At 44.8% G+C, this 23396-nt stretch overlaps 1 protein-coding gene across 1 annotated transcript in view; it reads left to right on the top strand.

The window, feature by feature from the left end:
• The first annotated feature begins 4991 nt into the window (after nt 1-4991).
• LOC139549665 (myristoylated alanine-rich C-kinase substrate-like) overlaps nt 4992-23396 on the top strand; it is a 102685-nt gene continuing 84280 nt past the window's right edge. The window contains exon 1 of the mRNA XM_071360333.1: nt 4992-5041. Within this exon, the coding sequence (XP_071216434.1) occupies nt 4992-5041 (50 nt within the window). The remainder of the gene's footprint in view (nt 5042-23396) is intronic.

Below are 23396 nucleotides of genomic sequence, written 5' to 3'. Positions count from 1 at the left end.
GACTTTTATCCGTTAGTAGATAAAGAAAAGATCAGTCCATCACTCCTAAACCCAGAGTCGATAAAGAAATAACATTTCCCTCAAGTGTGTGTGAGAGAGAAAGTGAGAGGGACACAGGGAGTCTGTTTTGAAGGGAGGGCGAGAGGGCTGAAAGACACAGGAAGATAGTTTTGAAGGGAGGGAAAGAGGGCTGAAAGAGACACAGGAAGATAGTTTTGAAGGGACGGAGAGAGGGCTGAAAGAGACACAGGAAGATAGTTTTGAAGGGAGGGAGAGAGGGCTGAGAGAGACACAGGAAGACAGTTTTGAAGGGAGGGAGAGAGGGGTGAAAGATATACAGGGAGTCAGTTTTGAAGGGAGGGAGAGAGGGCTGAGAGAGACACAGGAAGACAGTTTTGAAGGGAGGGAGAGAGGGCTGAAAGAGATACAGGAAGATAGTTTTGAAGGGAGGGAGAGAGGGCTGAGAAAGACACAGGGAGACAGGGCTGAGAGAGACACAGGGATAGTTTTGAAGGGAGGAGAGAGGGGTGAGAGAGACACAGGGAGTCGGTTTTGAAGGGAGGGAGAGAGGGCTGAGAGAGACACAGGAAGACAGTTTTGAAGGGAGGGAGAGAGGGCTGAGAAAGACACAGGGAGACAGGGCTGAGAGAGACACAGGGATAGTTTTGAAGGGAGGAGAGAGGGGTGAGAGAGACACAGGGAGACAGTTTTGAAGGGAGGAGAGAGGGGTGAGAGCGATACAGGGAGTCGGTTTTGAAGGGAGGGAGAGAGGGCTGAGAGAGACACAGGAAGATAGTTTTGAAGGGAGGGAGAGGGGGCTGAGAGAGACACAGGAAGACAGTTTTGAAGGGAGGGAGAGAGGGCTGAAAGAGATACAGGAAGATAGTTTTGAAGGGAGGGAAAGAGGGCTGAGAGAGACACAGGAAGATAGTTTTGTAGGGAGGAGAGAGCGGTGAAAGAGATACAGGGAGGCAGTTTTGAAGGGAGGAGAGAGGGCTGAGGGAGATACAGGGAGACAGTTTTGAAGGGAGGGAGCGAGGGCTGAGAAAGACACAGGGAGACAGGGCTGAGAGAGACACAGGGAGACAGTTTTGAAGGGAGGGAGAGAGGGCTGAGAGAGACACAGGGAGATAGTTTTGTAGGGAGGAGAGAGCGGTGAAAGAGATACAGGGAGGCAGTTTTGAAGGGAGGAGAGAGGGCTGAGGGAGATACAGGGAGACAGTTTTGAAGGGAGGGAAAGAGGGCTGAGAGAGACACAGGAAGATAGTTTTGTAGGGAGGAGAGAGCGGTGAAAGAGATACAGGGAGGCAGTTTTGAAGGGAGGAGAGAGGGCTGAGGGAGATACAGGGAGACAGTTTTGAAGGGAGGGAGCGAGGGCTGAGAAAGACACAGGGAGACAGGGCTGAGAGAGACACAGGGAGACAGTTTTGAAGGGAGGGAGAGAGGGCTGAGAGAGACACAGGGAGATAGTTTTGTAGGGAGGAGAGAGCGGTGAAAGAGATACAGGGAGGCAGTTTTGAAGGGAGGAGAGAGGGCTGAGGGAGATACAGGGAGACAGTTTTGAAGGGAGGGAGAGAGGGCTGAGAGAGACACAGGGAGATAGGGCTGAGAGAGACACAGGGAGACAGTTTTGAAGGGAGGAGAGAGGGTTGAGAGCGATACAGGGAGACAGTTTTGAAGGGAGGGAGAGAGGGCTGAGAGAGACACAGGGAAACAGTTTTGAAGGGAGGGAGAGAGGGCTGATAGTGACACAGGGAGAGTTTTGAATTGTGGAGAGAGGGGTGAGAGAGATACAGGGAGACAGTTTTGAAGGGTGGGAGAGAGGGCTGAGAGAGACACAGGGAGACAGTTTTGAAGGGATGGAGAGAGGGCTGAGAGACCCTAACCCTTATTCTGAACCTAACCCTAACCTAACCCTAACCCTAACCCTAACCCTAACCTTATCCTTATCCTTATCCTTAACCCTTACCCTAACCCTAACCCTAACCTTATCCTTATCCTTAACCCTTACCCTAACCCTTATTGTAAACCTATCCCTAACCTAACCCTTACCCTAACCTTATCCTTAACCCTTCCCTAACCCGTATTCTGAACCTAACCCTAACCTAACCCTTACCCTAACCCTAACCCTAACCTTATCCTTAACCCTTACCCTAACCCTTACCCTAACCCTAACCCTAACCCTAACCCTAACCCTAACGCTAACCCTAACCCTAACCCTAACCCTAACCCTAACCCTAACCCTAACCCTAACCCTAACCCTAACCCTAACCCTAACCCTAACCCTAACCCTAACCCTAACCCTAACCCTAACCTACCCTAACCCTAACCCTAACCCTAACCCTAACCCTAACCCTAACCCTAACCCTAACCCTAACCCTAACCCTAACCCTAACCCTAACCCTAACCTAACCTAACCCTAACCTAACCCTAACCTAACCCTAACCCTAGGCCTAGCCCTAACCCTAACCTTAATCTTTACCCTAACCCGTATTGTAAACCTAACCCTAACCTAACCCTTACCCTCATTGTAAACCTAACCCTAACCCGTATTCTGAACCTAACCCTAACCCTAGGCCTAGCCCTAACCCTAACCTTAATCTTTACCCTAACCCTTATTGTAAACCTAACTCTAACTGTAACATTAGCAACCAGTTTCTTATCAACAGATAGTCAGTTGTTTATCAACAGATAGTTTGTGGCTGGTAACACAACTATTCAAACAAAATGTGCCAGGGTTTGTATTTGGAGAGGATATGCTGATCCTAGATCTGTACATAATGCTAACTTCTACCCATAGCTAACCAAATGAGGGGACATATGTGTTGGCAGGGGGGGGGGGGACCCTATTAGTTTCTTAGCCTTAGTAATTAGATTGCATTTTTAGATGAGGGAGGCAGGAAGGCATATATATGTGTGGTAGACAAAAGAGAGAGAGAGAGAGAGAGACAGAGAAAAACAAGGTGTTAGTACACACACTTGCACACACAATAATTCACATACATGCACCCAGAAAGACATGATGTAAAACAACAGAAAGACATGATGCAGAGCAACAGAATCACATGATGCAGAACAACAGAATCACATGATGCAGAACAACAGAAAGACATGATGCAGAACAACAGAATCACATGATGCAGAGCAACAGAATCACATGATGCAGAACAACAGAAAGACATGATGCAGAACAACAGAATCACATGATGCAGAACAACAGAATCACATGATGCAGAACAACAGAAAGACATGATGCAGAACAACAGAATCACATGATGCAGAACAACAGAATCACATGATGCAGAGCAACAGAATCACATGATGCAGAGCAACAGAATCACATGATGCGGAACAACAGAAAGACATGATGCAGAACAACAGAATCACATGATGCAGAGCAACAGAATCACATGATGCAGAACAACAGAAAGACATGATGCAGAACAACAGAATCACATGATGCAGAGCAACAGAATCACATGATGCAGAACAACAGAATCACATGATGCAGAGCAACAGAATCACATGATGCAGAGCAACAGAATCACATGATGCAGAGCAACAGAATCACATGATGCAGAGCAACAGAATCACATGATGCAGAGCAACAGAATCACATGATGCAGAGCAACAGAAAGACATGATGCAGAACAACAGAATCACATGATGCAGAGCAACAGAATCACATGATGCAGAGCAACAGAATCACATGATGCAGAACAACAGAAAGACATGATGCAGAACAACAGAATCACATGATGCAGAGCAACAGAATCACATGATGCAGAACAATAGAATCACATGATGCAGAGCAACAGAATCACATGATGCAGAACAACAGAATCACATGATGCAGAGCAACAGAATCACATGATGCAGAACAATAGAAACACATGATGCAGAACAATAGAAACACATGATGCAGAACAATAGAAACACATGATGCAGAACAATAGAAACACATGATGCAGAACAATAGAAACACATGATGCAGAACAATAGAAACACATGATGCAGAACAACAGAATCACGTGATGCCGAGCAACAGAATCACATGATGCAGAACAATAGAAACACATGATGCAGAGCAACATAATCACATGATGTAGAACAATAAAAACACGTGATGTAGAACAATGCCATTATCTGCTGGGATGGAGAGAAAGAAGAGAGAATAAGAGAAACACTGTCTCACTGTTATTGATTCCTTCTGCCCAGCAGTTTCTACTGCTACTGAACTCACCAGGCGAGACGACGGGAGACAACGTGAGGCGAGGAGAGAAGAGATGGCTGGAGACAACGTGAGGCGAGGAGAGAACAGATGACTGGAGACAACGTGAGAACAGATGACAGGAGACAACGTGAGGCGAGGAGAGAACAGATGACGGGAGACAACGTGAGGCGAGGTGAGAACAGATGACGGGAGACAACGTGAGGCGAGGTGAGAACAGATGACGGGAGACAACGTGAGGCGAGGTGAGAACAGATGACGGGAGACAACGTGAGGCGAGGTGAGAACAGATGACGGGAGACAACGTGAGAACAGATGACAGGAGACATCGTGAGGCGAGGTGAGAACAGATGACGGGAGACAACGTGAGGCGAGGTGAGAACAGATGACAGGAGACAGCGTGAGGCGAGGTGAGAACAGATGACGGGAGACAACGTGAGGCGAGGTGAGAACAGATGACGGGAGACAACGTGAGGCGAGGTGAGAACAGATGACGGGAGACAGCGTGAGGCGAGGTGAGAACAGATGACGGGAGACAACATGAGGCGAGGTGAGAACAGATGACGGGAGACAACGTGAGAACAGATGACAGGAGACAGCGTGAGGCGAGGTGAGAACAGATGACGGGAGACAACGTGAGGCGAGGTGAGAACAGATGACAGGAGACAGCGTGAGGCGAGGTGAGAACAGATGACGGGAGACAACGTGAGGCGAGGTGAGAACAGATGACAGGAGACAGCGTGAGGCGAGGTGAGAACAGATGACGGGAGACAACGTGAGAACAGATGACAGGAGACAGCGTGAGGCGAGGTGAGAACAGATGACGGGAGACAACGTGAGGCGAGGTGAGAACAGATGACAGGAGACAGCGTGAGGCGAGGTGAGAACAGATGACGGGAGACAACGTGAGAACAGATGACAGGAGACAGCGTGAGGCGAGGTGAGAACAGATGACGGGAGACAACGTGAGAACAGATGACAGGAGACAGCGTGAGGCGAGGTGAGAACAGATGACGGGAGACACCGTGAGGCGAGGTGAGAACAGATGACGGGAGACAACGTGAGGCGAGGAGAGAACAGATGACTGGAGACAACGTGAGGCGAGGTGAGAACAGATGACGGGAGACAACGTGAGGCGAGGAGAGAACAGATGACGGGAGACAACGTGAGGCGAGGTGAGAACAGATGACTGGAGACAACGTGAGGCGAGGTGAGAACAGATGACTGGAGACAACGTGAGGCGAGGTGAGAACAGATGACGGGAGACAACGTGAGAACAGATGACAGGAGACAGCGTGAGGCGAGGTGAGAACATATGACGGGAGACAACGTGAGGCGAGGTGAGAACAGATGACGGGAGACAACGTGAGGCGAGGTGAGAACAGATGACGGGAGACAGCGTGAGGCGAGGTGAGAACACATGATGGGAGACAACGTGAGGCGAGGTGAGAACAGATGACTGGAGACAACGTGAGGCGAGGTGAGAACAGATGACTGGAGACAACGTGAGGCGAGGTGAGAACAGATGACGGGAGACAACGTGAGGCGAGGTGAGGACAGATGACAGGAGCAGGGGCGAAAATCTGATATCAACCTTGGAGGGGACAATTACATTAAATTTTCTCAAGAGCAATTCCTGAGGGGGACACCAAAAGTAGTGCTGTAACACATAGCATACGTTGTTATATGTTAAATGTATATTGAGGAACCATAATTCCTACAACTGGATAATTGATAGGTACAGTAGTTAACTGAAGGGTTTTCCCAACTTGTTCAAATGTTTAAATCATTATAATTCTACTACTAATAATAGTTATAGCAGTGCTCCTTACCAGTCCAGTATGTATGCAGGTATTCGTACTTACAACCAGCAATATCAAGAAAGGTCAGTAGGTGACAATGGTACTGTACACTGTATGGGTGTAGTTTTCATAAATACAATGAACATGGTGTGATCACATCTAAAAGAATCTCCATTGAGAACCATCACAAAGTTGGTCTCCGTATTGAATTGACCTTTTAATTTGACTTTTTCTGATACATTTATATAGTCATTAAATATGTGCACCTGGCCTGAGTCTAATACAATATCTTTGCAAGAACAAAAAGCTTAAAATAAGTACAGTTCTAAAAGCAAAATAACTACTTCAATGAAAAACCCAAATAAATCAAACAAAATATCCTTCAGTCAGTGTCTCTACTCTTCAAACAGCAGCTATGGACAAGTATGTCGCACAAAGTATGCAATTTTAAATAAAATAACATGAAATAAATCATTTGTAAGTGTACTGAAAACTACTAAACAAAAGAACAAATATCAATTACACCAGGGGTTCTCAAACAGGGGTCCATGGACTAATTGCAAGGGGTCCGTGAAATAAAAAAGTGTAATGAATGTAGTCAGTACCACAAGGTTTCCAGTAAGTTTACATATAATATAGAGGGGGTGGAGGTCCCTGAGGACCGCTCAAAACCTTGCCTGCCTTGCCTCAAAATATGCAGGGGTTCACACTACACACTACTGAACAAAAGAACCGAGCATATGTTTGCGGGTTTCCTCAACAACACATCAGTTGCCACTTTCGCAATGCCCTCGCCTGTTGTCTCAGACACCCTGTATAGCCCAATAAACTCCTTGTGAGGGACATGGTCATGGTCAACATAACGCAGACAGACATTCTCCTGTTCAGCACCAGAGACATCTTGAGTACCATCAACAATTAATGAAAATTGTACAATCGGAAGAGACCTAATCTCAGCTGCAATGCCTCGATTGACTATTGGCCATGATGTTCAGAATTTCATTCTGTGCTTTGGGGCCTGTGTACAATTGTGGTACGCGCTGTTAACCACTTCAGTAAAATGGGATCATCCTCTTCTGCCCTAAGTTTCAAAATCTGGTATAAATTCCCACTGTCATCCGTGTGGCCTCTAAAGGCTTGTCCCTGTCTTACTACATGCCGCACCGAACTAACAATTTTCATCAAGCAATGCCTTGCGTCATCCTGCTGTTTACCCCACGCGCTGGATAACTGGACACTGATTGGATTTAGCTGGTGTGCTGTTACAATTACAAAGTGGCGGTGGGTTTGGCAGTTTTGATGTGCTGTGAATTTTTCAATGGCTTTTCTCCAGTTCCTAAATCCTGCACTAATGAAGGCAGCATCTGCTCTTTGGCCAAAAGATGGCTGGCTTGAAAACCCTTGGCTACAGTGAAAACACAACACTCCTTTTATTGATGGATTATAATGTAGCCAGGGGAAATCGCGAAACCATCTCTCTTGAAACGTCAACACTCTGTTGGCAAGAGTTTGCGGTTCTATAAATTGTGGGTGTGGCTGATATGGTTTTGTGCCATCACTGAGGTAACTGGACAATGCTGTGCCACTGTCCCCTATACTGGTGCTGCTGGCAACAAGGGTGACACTTGGTCCTGCCGTGGCTGTGACACTGTCCTCTGAAGTCTCTCTCCCTGGCTCTTTCCCTTTCACCACCCTAACTGACTCACAGTCTGTCTCCTAGAAAATAAATAAGGTGTTTGCCGTACTCCTAACTACCGGTACCCAAAACTACACAATTAATCACAACAGCAATACCATTGCCGTAAACAAATCTTAGTTTAGTCACCAGTTTAAGTTGAGAGTGGGGGTATCCATGGCATTTTCCAATTATGTCCCTATTTTACAAGTCAAAAAAATTGAGAACCTTTCATAATGTTGCCAAACAAAGACTCAACAAACTTACCTGAGACTCCCTGTCTCTGCCAATCTATCCCTGCATATCTGTCCCCAGCTCTGCTGTCTGTGTGCCATCTGTTGCCTGCTCTGCCTAATGACATCATTGTGAAACATTTCCATTAGCATTTCACTTCTTTCTTATGAACATTTTATCAACTAGTCTTTGAGATTAGGCTACTAGAGTTCTTACTATGCGTTTTGGTGTACTGACAAATACTCTGATGTCCGTCTTCTTACTTTTTTCTGCCATTTTTCTACCTGGCTGGCTGGCCTAGCTGCACACACACACATTTACACAACACATGCTGCAACCTTTTGTAATTTTAATAGTTTGTTTCATATTGGCTGGCTTCCAACAATAGCTGAATTTGGAAAGCTAGCGAGCACCAATTCCGTTTCTGTGTGTTTGCTATAATCTTTGCTACCTGGTTAAATAAAGGTGAAATAAAATAAAAAATAAAAAGTTCACTAGCGACAATTTATCTTTTGCAACGAGACCATTATATATATTTAAGACAATGGTAGAAGAGAGTGTAGTTCTGTTCTGTTCAGTTTGGACTGATCTTGGAATAAACTGACGATAGCAAAGATTCCATCTTTGACGACGCCACATAAATGGAATAGGTACTAGCTAGCTTGATAGTTAATGTTTGCTTTAGTTTGCGCGCTAGCTCTGCAAATTCAGCTAGTGTGTGAACCCTGCCAACGTAAAAATAAATAAATAACATTGCTATGGACCTGCTATGGATTGACAGGATTAACCTCACGTCAGTTACGTACATGTCCCTTTCGGACAGTATTTACGAACCCTCTATTACCTTGCCAGCTAAAGAACTGGCAGTGGATCAAACCATTGTGAGGCAAAGGGCGGGGGGGGTCGCAATCTTTTGAAACTTAAAAACGCGCTATTAAGTGTCTATAATCAGCACAAGTGCTTTCATTGCGTATTATTAATATTATTGAAATTACATAGTTATGTTTACAGTGATATATTGGGGGGGACAAATCATATTTTTCCCAAGATGGGGGGGTCGTGTCCCCCCCGTCCCCCCTGGGATTTCCGCCTATGGACAGGAGACAGCGTGAGGCGAGGTGAGAACAGATGACTGGAGACAGCGTGAGGAGAGGAGAGAACAGATGACTGGAGACAACGTGAGGCGAGGTAAGAACAGATGACTGGAGACAGCGTGAGGAGAGGAGAGAACAGATGACGGGAGACAACGTGAGGCGAGGTGAGAACAGATGACAGGAGACAATGTGATGTAAGGCAAGAACAGACAATGGAAGATGACTTGAGGCGAAAGCAGACAAGGGGAGACGAAGTGACGCGACAACAGACAACGGTAGACAAAGTGAGGCGAGGCAAGAACAGACCACAAGAGAGAATAGTAGTTTAGATTAACTATGGTGAAAATTACTGGATATTAACACATGATAAATGTCAAATGTAAAGTAAATAGGGTTTTGAGACATGGAATAAACCATGTCTTATCGCTTAAGAGACGGACATGATCCAGTACAATATTGCCATGTGTTTGCTAGAAGTAGATTACTGGAAGCATATCTGTACCAAGGACAGGTGAGGCTGTACTGTCTAGAAGCCTGGGTGTTCAATACAGTAAATGTCTGGGGGAGAACAGGATTACTTCACTTAAAAACACTTGTGCACAGTCGTGAAGAAGGTGTGACAATGACTTTTCACCCTCAGGAAGCTGAAAAAAGTTTGGCATGGGCCCTCAAATCTTGACTGGCTGCATCACTCACTGGTATGGCAATAGCACTGCCCTATACATCACTAGGGCCGAGATCACTGCCATCCAGAACATCTATCTCAGGCGGTTGGGAAGGAAGGCCTGGAAATGGTCCAACAACCCAAGCCATAGACTAATCTCTTTATTTCCATCACGGCAAGCGGTACCGGTGCATTATGTCTGACACCAACAGGCTCTCAGGGTTCGTACAGACAGTGGCAAGTCAAATTCAAGGACTTTCAAGTACTTTTTTAAGTACTAATATTTATTTTCAAGGCCCATGCATTTGTAATAGTTCACTTCATGCAATTGTTTCTAGTTGCCACCATTTTTTTAAAATGTTGTATTCATCGCTACCTTACAAGTTTTACTCAAGAATACATTGTTTCACTACTTATTTACTACAGGTGGTAAGTCAGTACGGATGATTATGTAATTTCAGCAGTGATGAGCAGAGTTTTGGGACATGCCTACTTGTGAATACACATTTCCTATTCTCATTGCTACACAATTCTAGCTTAATGACTGTGTTTTAATTGGGCATTTGGGAAACTACTACTTAAAAGCATGAAAAGCGTCTTGCTTCCAACTGGCAGCTTTAGTGTCGCCGGTCGGGAGAAGGGCGGGTAGGCTGTGTGAGGAAAACGGCAAGTGAACGGCCACCAGAATGGCAGGAACACGGCTACTGATTGATATTGCGGGCGCCCTGTGAATGAAGCGATTGGTGAAAAAGCTCTGGAGGTTGTTGCAGAGAGAAAGTCACATAACTTAGAACAGGCACCAGCAGGATGCAGCGTTGTGTCTTTCCCCTTCATAATGTAGAACTGTTGACAGCAGGATGTAGTGTTGTGTCTTTCCCCTTCATAATGTAGAACTGTTGACAACAGGATGCAGCGTTGTGTCTTTCCCCTTCATAATGTAGAACTGTTGACAACAGGATGCAGCGTTGTGTCTTTCCCCTTCATAATGTAGAACTGTTGACAACAGGATGCAGTGTTGTGTCTTTCCCCCTTCATAATGTAGAACTGTTGACAGCAGGATGTAGTGTTGTGTCTTTCCCCCTTCATAATGTAAACCTGTTGACAGCAGGATGTAGTGTTGTGTCTTTCCCCTTCATAATGTAAACCTGTTGACAGCAGGATGCAGCGTTGTGTCTTTCCCCTTCATAATGTAGAACTGTTGACAGCAGGATGCAGTGTTGTGTCTTTCCCCTTCATAATGTAAACCTGTTGACAGCAGGATGTAGTGTTGTGTCTTTCCCCTTCATAATGTAAACCTGTTGACAGCAGGATGCAGCGTTGTGTCTTTCCCCTTCATAATGTAGAACTGTTGACAACAGGATGCAGTGTTGTGTCTTTCCCCTTCATAATGTAAACCTGTTGACAGCAGGATGCAGCGTTGTGTCTTTCCCCTTCATAATGTAAACCTGTTGACAACAGGATGCAGTGTTGTGTCTTTCCCCTTCATAATGTAAACCTGTTGACAGCAGGATGCAGTGTTGTGTCTTTCCCCTTCATAATGTAGAACTGTTGACAGCAGGATGCAGTGTTGTGTCTTTCCCCTTCATAATGTAAACCTGTTGACAGCAGGATGCAGTGTTGTGTCTTTCCCCTTCATAATGTAGAACTGTTGACAGCAGGATGCAGTGTTGTGTCTTTCCCCTTCATAATGTAGAACTGTTGACAGCAGGATGCAGCGTTGTGTCTTTCCCCTTCATAATGTAGAACTGTTGACAGCAGGATGCAGTGTTGTGTCTTTCCCCTTCATAATGTAAACCTGTTGACAGCAGGATGCAGTGTTGTGTCTTTCCCCTTCATAATGTAGAACTGTTGACAGCAGGATGCAGCGTTGTGTCTTTCCCCTTCATAATGTAGAACTGTTGACAACAGGATGCAGCATTGTGTCTTTCCCCTTCATAATGTAGAACTGTTGACAACAGGATGCAGTGTTGTGTCTTTCCCCCTTCATAATGTAGAACTGTTGACAACAGGATGCAGTGTTGTGTCTTTCCCCCTTCATAATGTAAACATGTTGACAGCAGGATGCAGTGTTGTGTCTTTCCCCTTCATAATGTAGAACTGTTGACAGCAGGATGCAGTGTTGTGTCTTTCCCCTTCATAATGTAGAACTGTTGACAACAGGATGCAGTGTTGTGTCTTTCCCCTTCATAATGTAGAACTGTTGACAGCAGGATGCAGTGTTGTGTCTTTCCCCTTCATAATGTAAACCTGTTGACAGCAGGATGCAGTGTTGTGTCTTTCCCCTTCATAATGTAAACCTGTTGACAGCAGGATGCAGTGTTGTGTCTTTCCCCTTCATAATGTAGAACTGTTGACAGCAGGATGCAGTGTTGTGTCTTTCCCCTTCATAATGTAGAACTGTAGACAGCAGGATGCAGCGTTGTGTCTTTCCCCTTCATAATGTAGAACTGTTGACAGCAGGATGCAGTGTTGTGTTTTTTCCCTTCATAATGTAAACCTGTTGACAGCAGGATGCAGCGTTGTGTCTTTCCCCTTCATAATGTAGAACTGTTGACAGCAGGATGCAGCGTTGTGTCTTTCCCCTTCATAATGTAAACCTGTTGACAACAGGATGCAGTGTTGTGTCTTTCCCCTTCATAATGTAGAACTGTTGACAGCAGGATGCAGTGTTGTGTCTTTCCCCTTCATAATGTAGAACCGTTGACAGCAGGATGCAGTGTTGTGTCTTTCCCCTTCATAATGTAAACCTGTTGACAGCAGGATGCAGCGTTGTGTCTTTCCCCTTCATAATGTAGAACTGTTGACAACAGGATGCAGTGTTGTGTCTTTCCCCTTCATAATGTAGAACTGTTGACAGCAGGATGCAGCGTTGTGTCTTTCCCCTTCATAATGTAAACCTGTTGACAGCAGGATGTAGTGTTGTGTCTTTCCCCTTCATAATGTAGAACTGTTGACAGCAGGATGCAGCGTTGTGTCTTTCCCCTTCATAATGTAAACCTGTTGACAGCAGGATGTAGTGTTGTGTCTTTCCCCTTCATAATGTAGAACTGTTGACAGCAGGATGCAGCGTTGTGTCTTTCCCCTTCATAATGTAGAACTGTTGACAGCAGGATGCAGCGTTGTGTCTTTCCCCTTCATAATGTAGAACTGTTGACAGCAGGATGCAGTGTTGTGTCTTTCCCCTTCATAATGTAGAACTGTTGACAACAGGATGCAGTGTTGTGTCTTTCCCCTTCATAATGTAGAACTGTTGACAGCAGGATGCAGCGTTGTGTCTTTCCCCTTCATAATGTAAACCTGTTGACAGCAGGATGTAGTGTTTTGTTTTTCCCCTTCATAATGTAGAACTGTTGACAACAGGATGCAGTGTTGTGTCTTTCCCCTTCATAATGTAGAACTGTTGACAGCAGGATGCAGTGTTGTGTCTTTCCCCTTCATAATGTAGAACTGTTGACAGCAGGATGCAGTGTTGTGTCTTTCCCCTTCATAATGTAGAACTGTTGACAGCAGGATGCAGTGTTGTGTCTTTCCCCTTCATAATGTAGAACTGTTGACAGCAGGATGCAGTGTTGTGTCTTTCCCCTTCATAATGTAGAACTGTTGACAGCAGGATGCAGTGTTGTGTCTTTCCCCTTCATAATGTAAACCTGTTGACAACAGGATGCAGCGTTGTGTCTTTCCCCTTCATAATGTAGAACTGTTGACAGCAGGATGCAGTGTTGTGTCTTTCCCCTTCATAATGTAGAACTGTAGACAGCAGGATGCAGCGTTGTGTCTTTCCCCTTCATAATGTAGAACTGTTGACAGCAGGATGCAGTGTTGTGTCTTTTCCCTTCATAATGTAAACCTGTTGACAGCAGGATGCAGCGTTGTGTCTTTCCCCTTCATAATGTAGAACTGTTGACAGCAGGATGCAGTGTTGTGTCTTTCCCCTTCATAATGTAAACCTGTTGACAGCAGGATGTAGTGTTGTGTCTTTCCCCTTCATAATGTAAACCTGTTGACAGCAGGATGCAGCGTTGTGTCTTTCCCCTTCATAATGTAGAACTGTTGACAACAGGATGCAGTGTTGTGTCTTTCCCCTTCATAATGTAAACCTGTTGACAGCAGGATGCAGCGTTGTGTCTTTCCCCTTCATAATGTAAACCTGTTGACAACAGGATGCAGTGTTGTGTCTTTCCCCTTCATAATGTAAACCTGTTGACAGCAGGATGCAGTGTTGTGTCTTTCCCCTTCATAATGTAGAACTGTTGACAGCAGGATGCAGTGTTGTGTCTTTCCCCTTCATAATGTAAACCTGTTGACAGCAGGATGCAGTGTTGTGTCTTTCCCCTTCATAATGTAGAACTGTTGACAGCAGGATGCAGTGTTGTGTCTTTCCCCTTCATAATGTAGAACTGTTGACAGCAGGATGCAGCGTTGTGTCTTTCCCCTTCATAATGTAGAACTGTTGACAGCAGGATGCAGTGTTGTGTCTTTCCCCTTCATAATGTAAACCTGTTGACAGCAGGATGCAGTGTTGTGTCTTTCCCCTTCATAATGTAGAACTGTTGACAGCAGGATGCAGCGTTGTGTCTTTCCCCTTCATAATGTAGAACTGTTGACAACAGGATGCAGCATTGTGTCTTTCCCCTTCATAATGTAGAACTGTTGACAACAGGATGCAGTGTTGTGTCTTTCCCCCTTCATAATGTAGAACTGTTGACAACAGGATGCAGTGTTGTGTCTTTCCCCCTTCATAATGTAAACATGTTGACAGCAGGATGCAGTGTTGTGTCTTTCCCCTTCATAATGTAGAACTGTTGACAGCAGGATGCAGTGTTGTGTCTTTCCCCTTCATAATGTAGAACTGTTGACAACAGGATGCAGTGTTGTGTCTTTCCCCTTCATAATGTAGAACTGTTGACAGCAGGATGCAGTGTTGTGTCTTTCCCCTTCATAATGTAAACCTGTTGACAGCAGGATGCAGTGTTGTGTCTTTCCCCTTCATAATGTAAACCTGTTGACAGCAGGATGCAGTGTTGTGTCTTTCCCCTTCATAATGTAGAACTGTTGACAGCAGGATGCAGTGTTGTGTCTTTCCCCTTCATAATGTAGAACTGTAGACAGCAGGATGCAGCGTTGTGTCTTTCCCCTTCATAATGTAGAACTGTTGACAGCAGGATGCAGTGTTGTGTCTTTTCCCTTCATAATGTAAACCTGTTGACAGCAGGATGCAGCGTTGTGTCTTTCCCCTTCATAATGTAGAACTGTTGACAGCAGGATGCAGCGTTGTGTCTTTCCCCTTCATAATGTAAACCTGTTGACAACAGGATGCAGTGTTGTGTCTTTCCCCTTCATAATGTAGAACTGTTGACAGCAGGATGCAGTGTTGTGTCTTTCCCCTTCATAATGTAGAACCGTTGACAGCAGGATGCAGTGTTGTGTCTTTCCCCTTCATAATGTAAACCTGTTGACAGCAGGATGCAGCGTTGTGTCTTTCCCCTTCATAATGTAGAACTGTTGACAACAGGATGCAGTGTTGTGTCTTTCCCCTTCATAATGTAGAACTGTTGACAGCAGGATGCAGCGTTGTGTCTTTCCCCTTCATAATGTAAACCTGTTGACAGCAGGATGTAGTGTTGTGTCTTTCCCCTTCATAATGTAGAACTGTTGACAGCAGGATGCAGCGTTGTGTCTTTCCCCTTCATAATGTAAACCTGTTGACAGCAGGATGTAGTGTTGTGTCTTTCCCCTTCATAATGTAGAACTGTTGACAGCAGGATGCAGCGTTGTGTCTTTCCCCTTCATAATGTAGAACTGTTGACAGCAGGATGCAGCGTTGTGTCTTTCCCCTTCATAATGTAGAACTGTTGACAGCAGGATGCAGTGTTGTGTCTTTCCCCTTCATAATGTAGAACTGTTGACAACAGGATGCAGTGTTGTGTCTTTCCCCTTCATAATGTAGAACTGTTGACAGCAGGATGCAGCGTTGTGTCTTTCCCCTTCATAATGTAAACCTGTTGACAGCAGGATGTAGTGTTTTGTTTTTCCCCTTCATAATGTAGAACTGTTGACAACAGGATGCAGTGTTGTGTCTTTCCCCTTCATAATGTAGAACTGTTGACAGCAGGATGCAGTGTTGTGTCTTTCCCCTTCATAATGTAGAACTGTTGACAGCAGGATGCAGTGTTGTGTCTTTCCCCTTCATAATGTAGAACTGTTGACAGCAGGATGCAGTGTTGTGTCTTTCCCCTTCATAATGTAGAACTGTTGACAGCAGGATGCAGTGTTGTGTCTTTCCCCTTCATAATGTAGAACTGTTGACAGCAGGATGCAGTGTTGTGTCTTTCCCCTTCATAATGTAAACCTGTTGACAACAGGATGCAGCGTTGTGTCTTTCCCCTTCATAATGTAGAACTGTTGACAGCAGGATGCAGTGTTGTGTCTTTCCCCTTCATAATGTAGAACTGTAGACAGCAGGATGCAGCGTTGTGTCTTTCCCCTTCATAATGTAGAACTGTTGACAGCAGGATGCAGTGTTGTGTCTTTTCCCTTCATAATGTAAACCTGTTGACAGCAGGATGCAGCGTTGTGTCTTTCCCCTTCATAATGTAGAACTGTTGACAGCAGGATGCAGCGTTGTGTCTTTCCCCTTCATAATGTAAACCTGTTGACAGCAGGATGCAGTGTTGTGTCTTTCCCCTTCATAATGTAGAACTGTTGACAGCAGGATGCAGCGTTGTGTCTTTCCCCTTCATAATGTAGAACTGTTGACAACAGGATGCAGTGTTGTGTCTTTCCCCTTCATAATGTAGAACTGTTGACAGCAGGATGCAGTGTTGTGTCTTTCCCCTTCATAATGTAGAACCGTTGACAGCAGGATGCAGTGTTGTGTCTTTCCCCTTCATAATGTAAACCTGTTGACAGCAGGATGCAGCGTTGTGTCTTTCCCCTTCATAATGTAGAACTGTTGACAACAGGATGCAGTGTTGTGTCTTTCCCCTTCATAATGTAGAACTGTTGACAGCAGGATGCAGCGTTGTGTCTTTCCCCTTCATAATGTAAACCTGTTGACAGCAGGATGTAGTGTTGTGTCTTTCCCCTTCATAATGTAGAACTGTTGACAGCAGGATGCAGCGTTGTGTCTTTCCCCTTCATAATGTAAACCTGTTGACAGCAGGATGTAGTGTTGTGTCTTTCCCCTTCATAATGTAGAACTGTTGACAGCAGGATGCAGCGTTGTGTCTTTCCCCTTCATAATGTAGAACTGTTGACAGCAGGATGCAGCGTTGTGTCTTTCCCCTTCATAATGTAAACCTGTTGACAGCAGGATGCAGTGTTGTGTCTTTCCCCCTTCATAATGTAGAACTGTTGACAACAGGATGCAGTGTTGTGTCTTTCCCCTTCATAATGTAGAACTGTTGACAGCAGGATGCAGTGTTGTGTCTTTCCCCTTCATAATGTAGAACTGTTGACAGCAGGATGCAGTGTTGTGTCTTTCCCCTTCATAATGTAGAACTGTTGACAGCAGGATGCAGTGTTGTGTCTTTCCCCTTCATAATGTAGAACTGTTGACAGCAGGATGCAGTGTTGTGTCTTTCCCCTTCATAATGTAGAACTGTTGACAGCAGGATGCAGTGTTGTGTCTTTCCCCTTCATAATGTAAACCTGTTGACAACAGGATGCAGCGTTGTGTCTTTCCCCTTCATAATGTAGAACTGTTGACAGCAGGATGCAGTGTTGTGTCTTTCCCCTTCATAATGTAGAACTGTTGACAGCAGGATGCAGTGTTGTGTCTTTCCCCTTCATAATGTAGAACTGTTGACAGCAGGATGCAGTGTTGTGTCTTTCCCCTTCATAATGTAAACCTGTTGACAACAGGATGCAGCGTTGTGTCTTTCCCCTTCAAAATGTAGAACTGTTGACAGCAGGATGCAGCGTTGTGTCTTTCCCCTTCATAATGTAGAACTGTTGACAACAGGATGCAGTGTTGTGTCTTTCCCCTTCATAATGTAGAACTGTTGACAACAGGATGCAGCGTTGTGTCTTTCCCCTACATAATGTAGAACTGTTGACAGCAGGATGCAGTGTTGTGTCTTTCCCCTTCATAATGTAAACCTGTTGACAGCAGGATGCAGCGTTGTGTCTTTCCCCTTCATAATGTAGAACTGTTGACAGCTGGATGCAGCGTTGTGTCTTTCCCCTTCATAATGTAGAACTGTTGACAACAGGATGCAGTGTTGTGTCTTTCCCCTTCATAATGTAAACCTGTTGACAGCAGGATGCAGCGTTGTGTCTTTCCCCTTCATAATGTAGAACTGTTGACAGCAGGATGCAGCGTTGTGTCTTTCCCCTTCATAATGTAGAACTGTTGACAACAGGATGCAGTGTTGTGTCTTTCCCCTTCATAATGTAAACCTGTTGACAGCAGGATGCAGTGTTGTATCTTTCCCCTTCATAATGTAGAACTGTTGACAACAGGATGCAGCGTTGTGTCTTTCCCCTTCATAATGTAAACCTGTTGACAGCAGGATGCAGTGTTGTATCTTTCCCCTTCATAATGTAGAACTGTTGACAACAGGATGCAGCGTTGTGTCTTTCCCCTTCATAATGTAAACCTGTTGACAGCAGGATGCAGTGTTGTGTTTTTCCCCTTCATAATGTAGAACTGTTGACAGCAGGATGCAGTGTTGTGTCTTTCCCCTTCATAATGTAAACCTGTTGACAGCAGGATGCAGCGTTGTGTCTTTCCCCTTCATAATGTAGAACTGTTGACAACAGGATGCAGTGTTGTGTCTTTCCCCTTCATAATGTAGAACTGTTGACAGCAGGATGCAGCGTTGTGTCTTTCCCCTTCATAATGTAAACCTGTTGACAGCAGGATGTAGTGTTGTGTCTTTCCCCTTCATAATGTAGAACTGTTGACAGCAGGATGCAGCGTTGTGTCTTTCACCTTCATAATGTAAACCTGTTGACAGCAGGATGTAGTGTTGTGTCTTTCCCCTTCATAATGTAGAACTGTTGACAGCAGGATGCAGCGTTGTGTCTTTCCCCTTCATAATGTAGAACTGTTGACAGCAGGATGCAGCGTTGTGTCTTTCCCCTTCATAATGTAAACCTGTTGACAGCAGGATGCAGTGTTGTGTCTTTCCCCCTTCATAATGTAGAACTGTTGACAACAGGATGCAGTGTTGTGTCTTTCTCCTTCATAATGTAGAACTGTTGACAGCAGGATGCAGTGTTGTGTCTTTCCCCTTCATAATGTAGAACTGTTGACAGCAGGATGCAGTGTTGTGTCTTTCCCCTTCATAATGTAGAACTGTTGACAGCAGGATGCAGTGTTGTGTCTTTCCCCTTCATAATGTAGAACTGTTGACAGCAGGATGCAGTGTTGTGTCTTTCCCCTTCATAATGTAGAACTGTTGACAGCAGGATGCAGTGTTGTGTCTTTCCCCTTCATAATGTAAACCTGTTGACAACAGGATGCAGCGTTGTGTCTTTCCCCTTCATAATGTAGAACTGTTGACAGCAGGATGCAGTGTTGTGTCTTTCCCCTTCATAATGTAGAACTGTTGACAGCAGGATGCAGTGTTGTGTCTTTCCCCTTCATAATGTAGAACTGTTGAGAGCAGGATGCAGTGTTGTGTCTTTCCCCTTCATAATGTAAACCTGTTGACAACAGGATGCAGCGTTGTGTCTTTCCCCTTCAAAATGTAGAACTGTTGACAGCAGGATGCAGCGTTGTGTCTTTCCCCTTCATAATGTAGAACTGTTGACAACAGGATGCAGTGTTGTGTCTTTCCCCTTCATAATGTAGAACTGTTGACAACAGGATGCAGCGTTGTGTCTTTCCCCTACATAATGTAGAACTGTTGACAGCAGGATGCAGTGTTGTGTCTTTCCCCTTCATAATGTAAACCTGTTGACAGCAGGATGCAGCGTTGTGTCTTTCCCCTTCATAATGTAGAACTGTTGACAGCTGGATGCAGCGTTGTGTCTTTCCCCTTCATAATGTAGAACTGTTGACAACAGGATGCAGTGTTGTGTCTTTCCCCTTCATAATGTAAACCTGTTGACAGCAGGATGCAGCGTTGTGTCTTTCCCCTTCATAATGTAGAACTGTTGACAGCAGGATGCAGCGTTGTGTCTTTCCCCTTCATAATGTAGAACTGTTGACAACAGGATGCAGTGTTGTGTCTTTCCCCTTCATAATGTAAACCTGTTGACAGCAGGATGCAGCGTTGTGTCTTTCCCCTTCATAATGTAAACCTGTTGACAGCAGGATGTAGTGTTTTGTCTTTCCCCTTCATAATGTAGAACTGTTGACAACAGGATGCAGTGTTGTGTCTTTCCCCTTCATAATGTAGAACTGTTGACAGCAGGATGCAGTGTTGTGTCTTTCCCCTTCATAATGTAGAACTGTTGACAGCAGGATGCAGTGTTGTGTCTTTCCCCTTCATAATGTAGAACTGTTGACAGCAGGATGCAGTGTTGTGTCTTTCCCCTTCATAATGTAGAACTGTTGACAGCAGGATGCAGTGTTGTGTCTTTCCCCTTCATAATGTAGAACTGTTGACAGCAGGATGCAGTGTTGTGTCTTTCCCCTTCATAATGTAAACCTGTTGACAACAGGATGCAGCGTTGTGTCTTTCCCCTTCATAATGTAGAACTGTTGACAGCAGGATGCAGTGTTGTGTCTTTCCCCTTCATAATGTAGAACTGTTGACAGCAGGATGCAGTGTTGTGTCTTTCCCCTTCATAATGTAGAACTGTTGACAGCAGGATGCAGTGTTGTGTCTTTCCCCTTCATAATGTAAACCTGTTGACAACAGGATGCAGCGTTGTGTCTTTCCCCTTCATAATGTAGAACTGCTGACAGCAGGATGCAGCGTTGTGTCTTTCCCCTTCATAATGTAAACCTGTTGACAGCAGGATGTAGTGTTGTGTCTTTCCCCTTCATAATGTAGAACTGTTGACAGCAGGATGCAGTGTTGTGTCTTTCCCCTTCATAATGTAGAACTGTAGACAGCAGGATGCAGCGTTGTGTCTTTCCCCTTCATAATGTAGAACTGTTGACAGCAGGATGCAGTGTTGTGTCTTTTCCCTTCATAATGTAAACCTGTTGACAGCAGGATGCAGTGTTGTGTCTTTCCCCTTCATAATGTAGAACTGTAGACAGCAGGATGCAGCGTTGTGTCTTTCCCCTTCATAATGTAGAACTGTTGACAGCAGGATGCAGTGTTGTGTCTTTTCCCTTCATAATGTAAACCTGTTGACAGCAGGATGCAGTGTTGTGTCTTTCCCCTTCATAATGTAGAACTGTTGACAGCAGGATGCAGCGTTGTGTCTTTCCCCTTCATAATGTAGAACTGTTGACAACAGGATGCAGTGTTGTGTCTTTCCCCTTCATAATGTAGAACTGTTGACAGCAGGATGCAGTGTTGTGTCTTTCCCCTTCATAATGTAGAACCGTTGACAGCAGGATGCAGTGTTGTGTCTTTCCCCTTCATAATGTAAACCTGTTGACAGCAGGATGCAGCGTTGTGTCTTTCCCCTTCATAATGTAGAACTGTTGACAACAGGATGCAGTGTTGTGTCTTTCCCCTTCATAATGTAGAACTGTTGACAGCAGGATGCAGCGTTGTGTCTTTCCCCTTCATAATGTAAACCTGTTGACAGCAGGATGTAGTGTTGTGTCTTTCCCCTTCATAATGTAGAACTGTTGACAGCAGGATGCAGCGTTGTGTCTTTCCCCTTCATAATGTAAACCTGTTGACAGCAGGATGTAGTGTTGTGTCTTTCCCCTTCATAATGTAGAACTGTTGACAGCAGGATGCAGCTTTGTGTCTTTCCCCTTCATAATGTAGAACTGTTGACAGCAGGATGCAGCGTTGTGTCTTTCCCCTTCATAATGTAAACCTGTTGACAGCAGGATGCAGTGTTGTGTCTTTCCCCCTTCATAATGTAGAACTGTTGACAACAGGATGCAGTGTTGTGTCTTTCCCCTTCATAATGTAGAACTGTTGACAACAGGATGCAGCGTTGTGTCTTTCCCCTTCATAATGTAAACATGTTGACAACAGGATGCAGTGTTGTGTCTTTCCCCTTCATAATGTAGAACTGTTGACAGCAGGATGCAGTGTTGTGTCTTTCCCCTTCATAATGTAGAACTGTTGACAGCAGGATGCAGTGTTGTGTCTTTCCCCTTCATAATGTAGAACTGTTGACAGCAGGATGCAGTGTTGTGTCTTTCCCCTTCATAATGTAAACCTGTTGACAACAGGATGCAGCGTTGTGTCTTTCCCCTTCATAATGTAGAACTGTTGACAGCAGGATGCAGCGTTGTGTCTTTCCCCTTCATAATGTAGAACTGTTGACAACAGGATGCAGTGTTGTGTCTTTCCCCTTCATAATGTAGAACTGTTGACAACAGGATGCAGCGTTGTGTCTTTCCCCTACATAATGTAGAACTGTTGACAGCAGGATGCAGTGTTGTGTCTTTCCCCTTCATAATGTAAACCTGTTGACAGCAGGATGCAGTGTTGTGTCTTTCCCCTTCATAATGTAGAACTGTTGACAGCAGGATGCAGTGTTGTGTCTTTCCCCTTCATAATGTAGAACTGTTGACAGCAGGATGCAGTGTTGTGTCTTTCCCCTTCATAATGTAAACCTGTTGACAACAGGATGCAGCGTTGTGTCTTTCCCCTTCATAATGTAGAACTGTTGACAGCAGGATGCAGCGTTGTGTCTTTCCCCTTCATAATGTAGAACTGTTGACAACAGGATGCAGTGTTGTGTCTTTCCCCTTCATAATGTAGAACTGTTGACAACAGGATGCAGCGTTGTGTCTTTCCCCTTCATAATGTAGAACTGTTGACAGCAGGATGCAGTGTTGTGTCTTTCCCCTTCATAATGTAAACCTGTTGACAGCAGGATGCAGCGTTGTGTCTTTCCCCTTCATAATGTAGAACTGTTGACAGCTGGATGCAGCGTTGTGTCTTTCCCCTTCATAATGTAGAACTGTTGACAACAGGATGCAGTGTTGTGTCTTTCCCCTTCATAATGTAAACCTGTTGACAGCAGGATGCAGCGTTGTGTCTTTCCCCTTCATAATGTAAACCTGTTGACAGCAGGATGTAGTGTTTTGTCTTTCCCCTTCATAATGTAGAACTGTTGACAACAGGATGCAGTGTTGTGTCTTTCCCCTTCATAATGTAGAACTGTTGACAGCAGGATGCAGTGTTGTGTCTTTCCCCTTCATAATGTAGAACTGTTGACAGCAGGATGCAGTGTTGTGTCTTTCCCCTTCATAATGTAGAACTGTTGACAGCAGGATGCAGTGTTGTGTCTTTCCCCTTCATAATGTAGAACTGTTGACAGCAGGATGCAGTGTTGTGTCTTTCCCCTTCATAATGTAGAACTGTTGACAGCAGGATGCAGTGTTGTGTCTTTCCCCTTCATAATGTAAACCTGTTGACAACAGGATGCAGCGTTGTGTCTTTCCCCTTCATAATGTAGAACTGTTGACAGCAGGATGCAGTGTTGTGTCTTTCCCCTTCATAATGTAGAACTGTTGACAGCAGGATGCAGTGTTGTGTCTTTCCCCTTCATAATGTAGAACTGTTGACAGCAGGATGCAGTGTTGTGTCTTTCCCCTTCATAATGTAAACCTGTTGACAACAGGATGCAGCGTTGTGTCTTTCCCCTTCATAAT

Source organism: Salvelinus alpinus, chromosome 22 (genome assembly GCF_045679555.1).
Source record: "Salvelinus alpinus chromosome 22, SLU_Salpinus.1, whole genome shotgun sequence".
Taxonomy (NCBI): domain Eukaryota; kingdom Metazoa; phylum Chordata; class Actinopteri; order Salmoniformes; family Salmonidae; genus Salvelinus; species Salvelinus alpinus.
The sequence above is the reverse complement of the archived record's forward strand: the minus strand, read 5'-3'. Positions and strand labels throughout refer to the sequence as shown.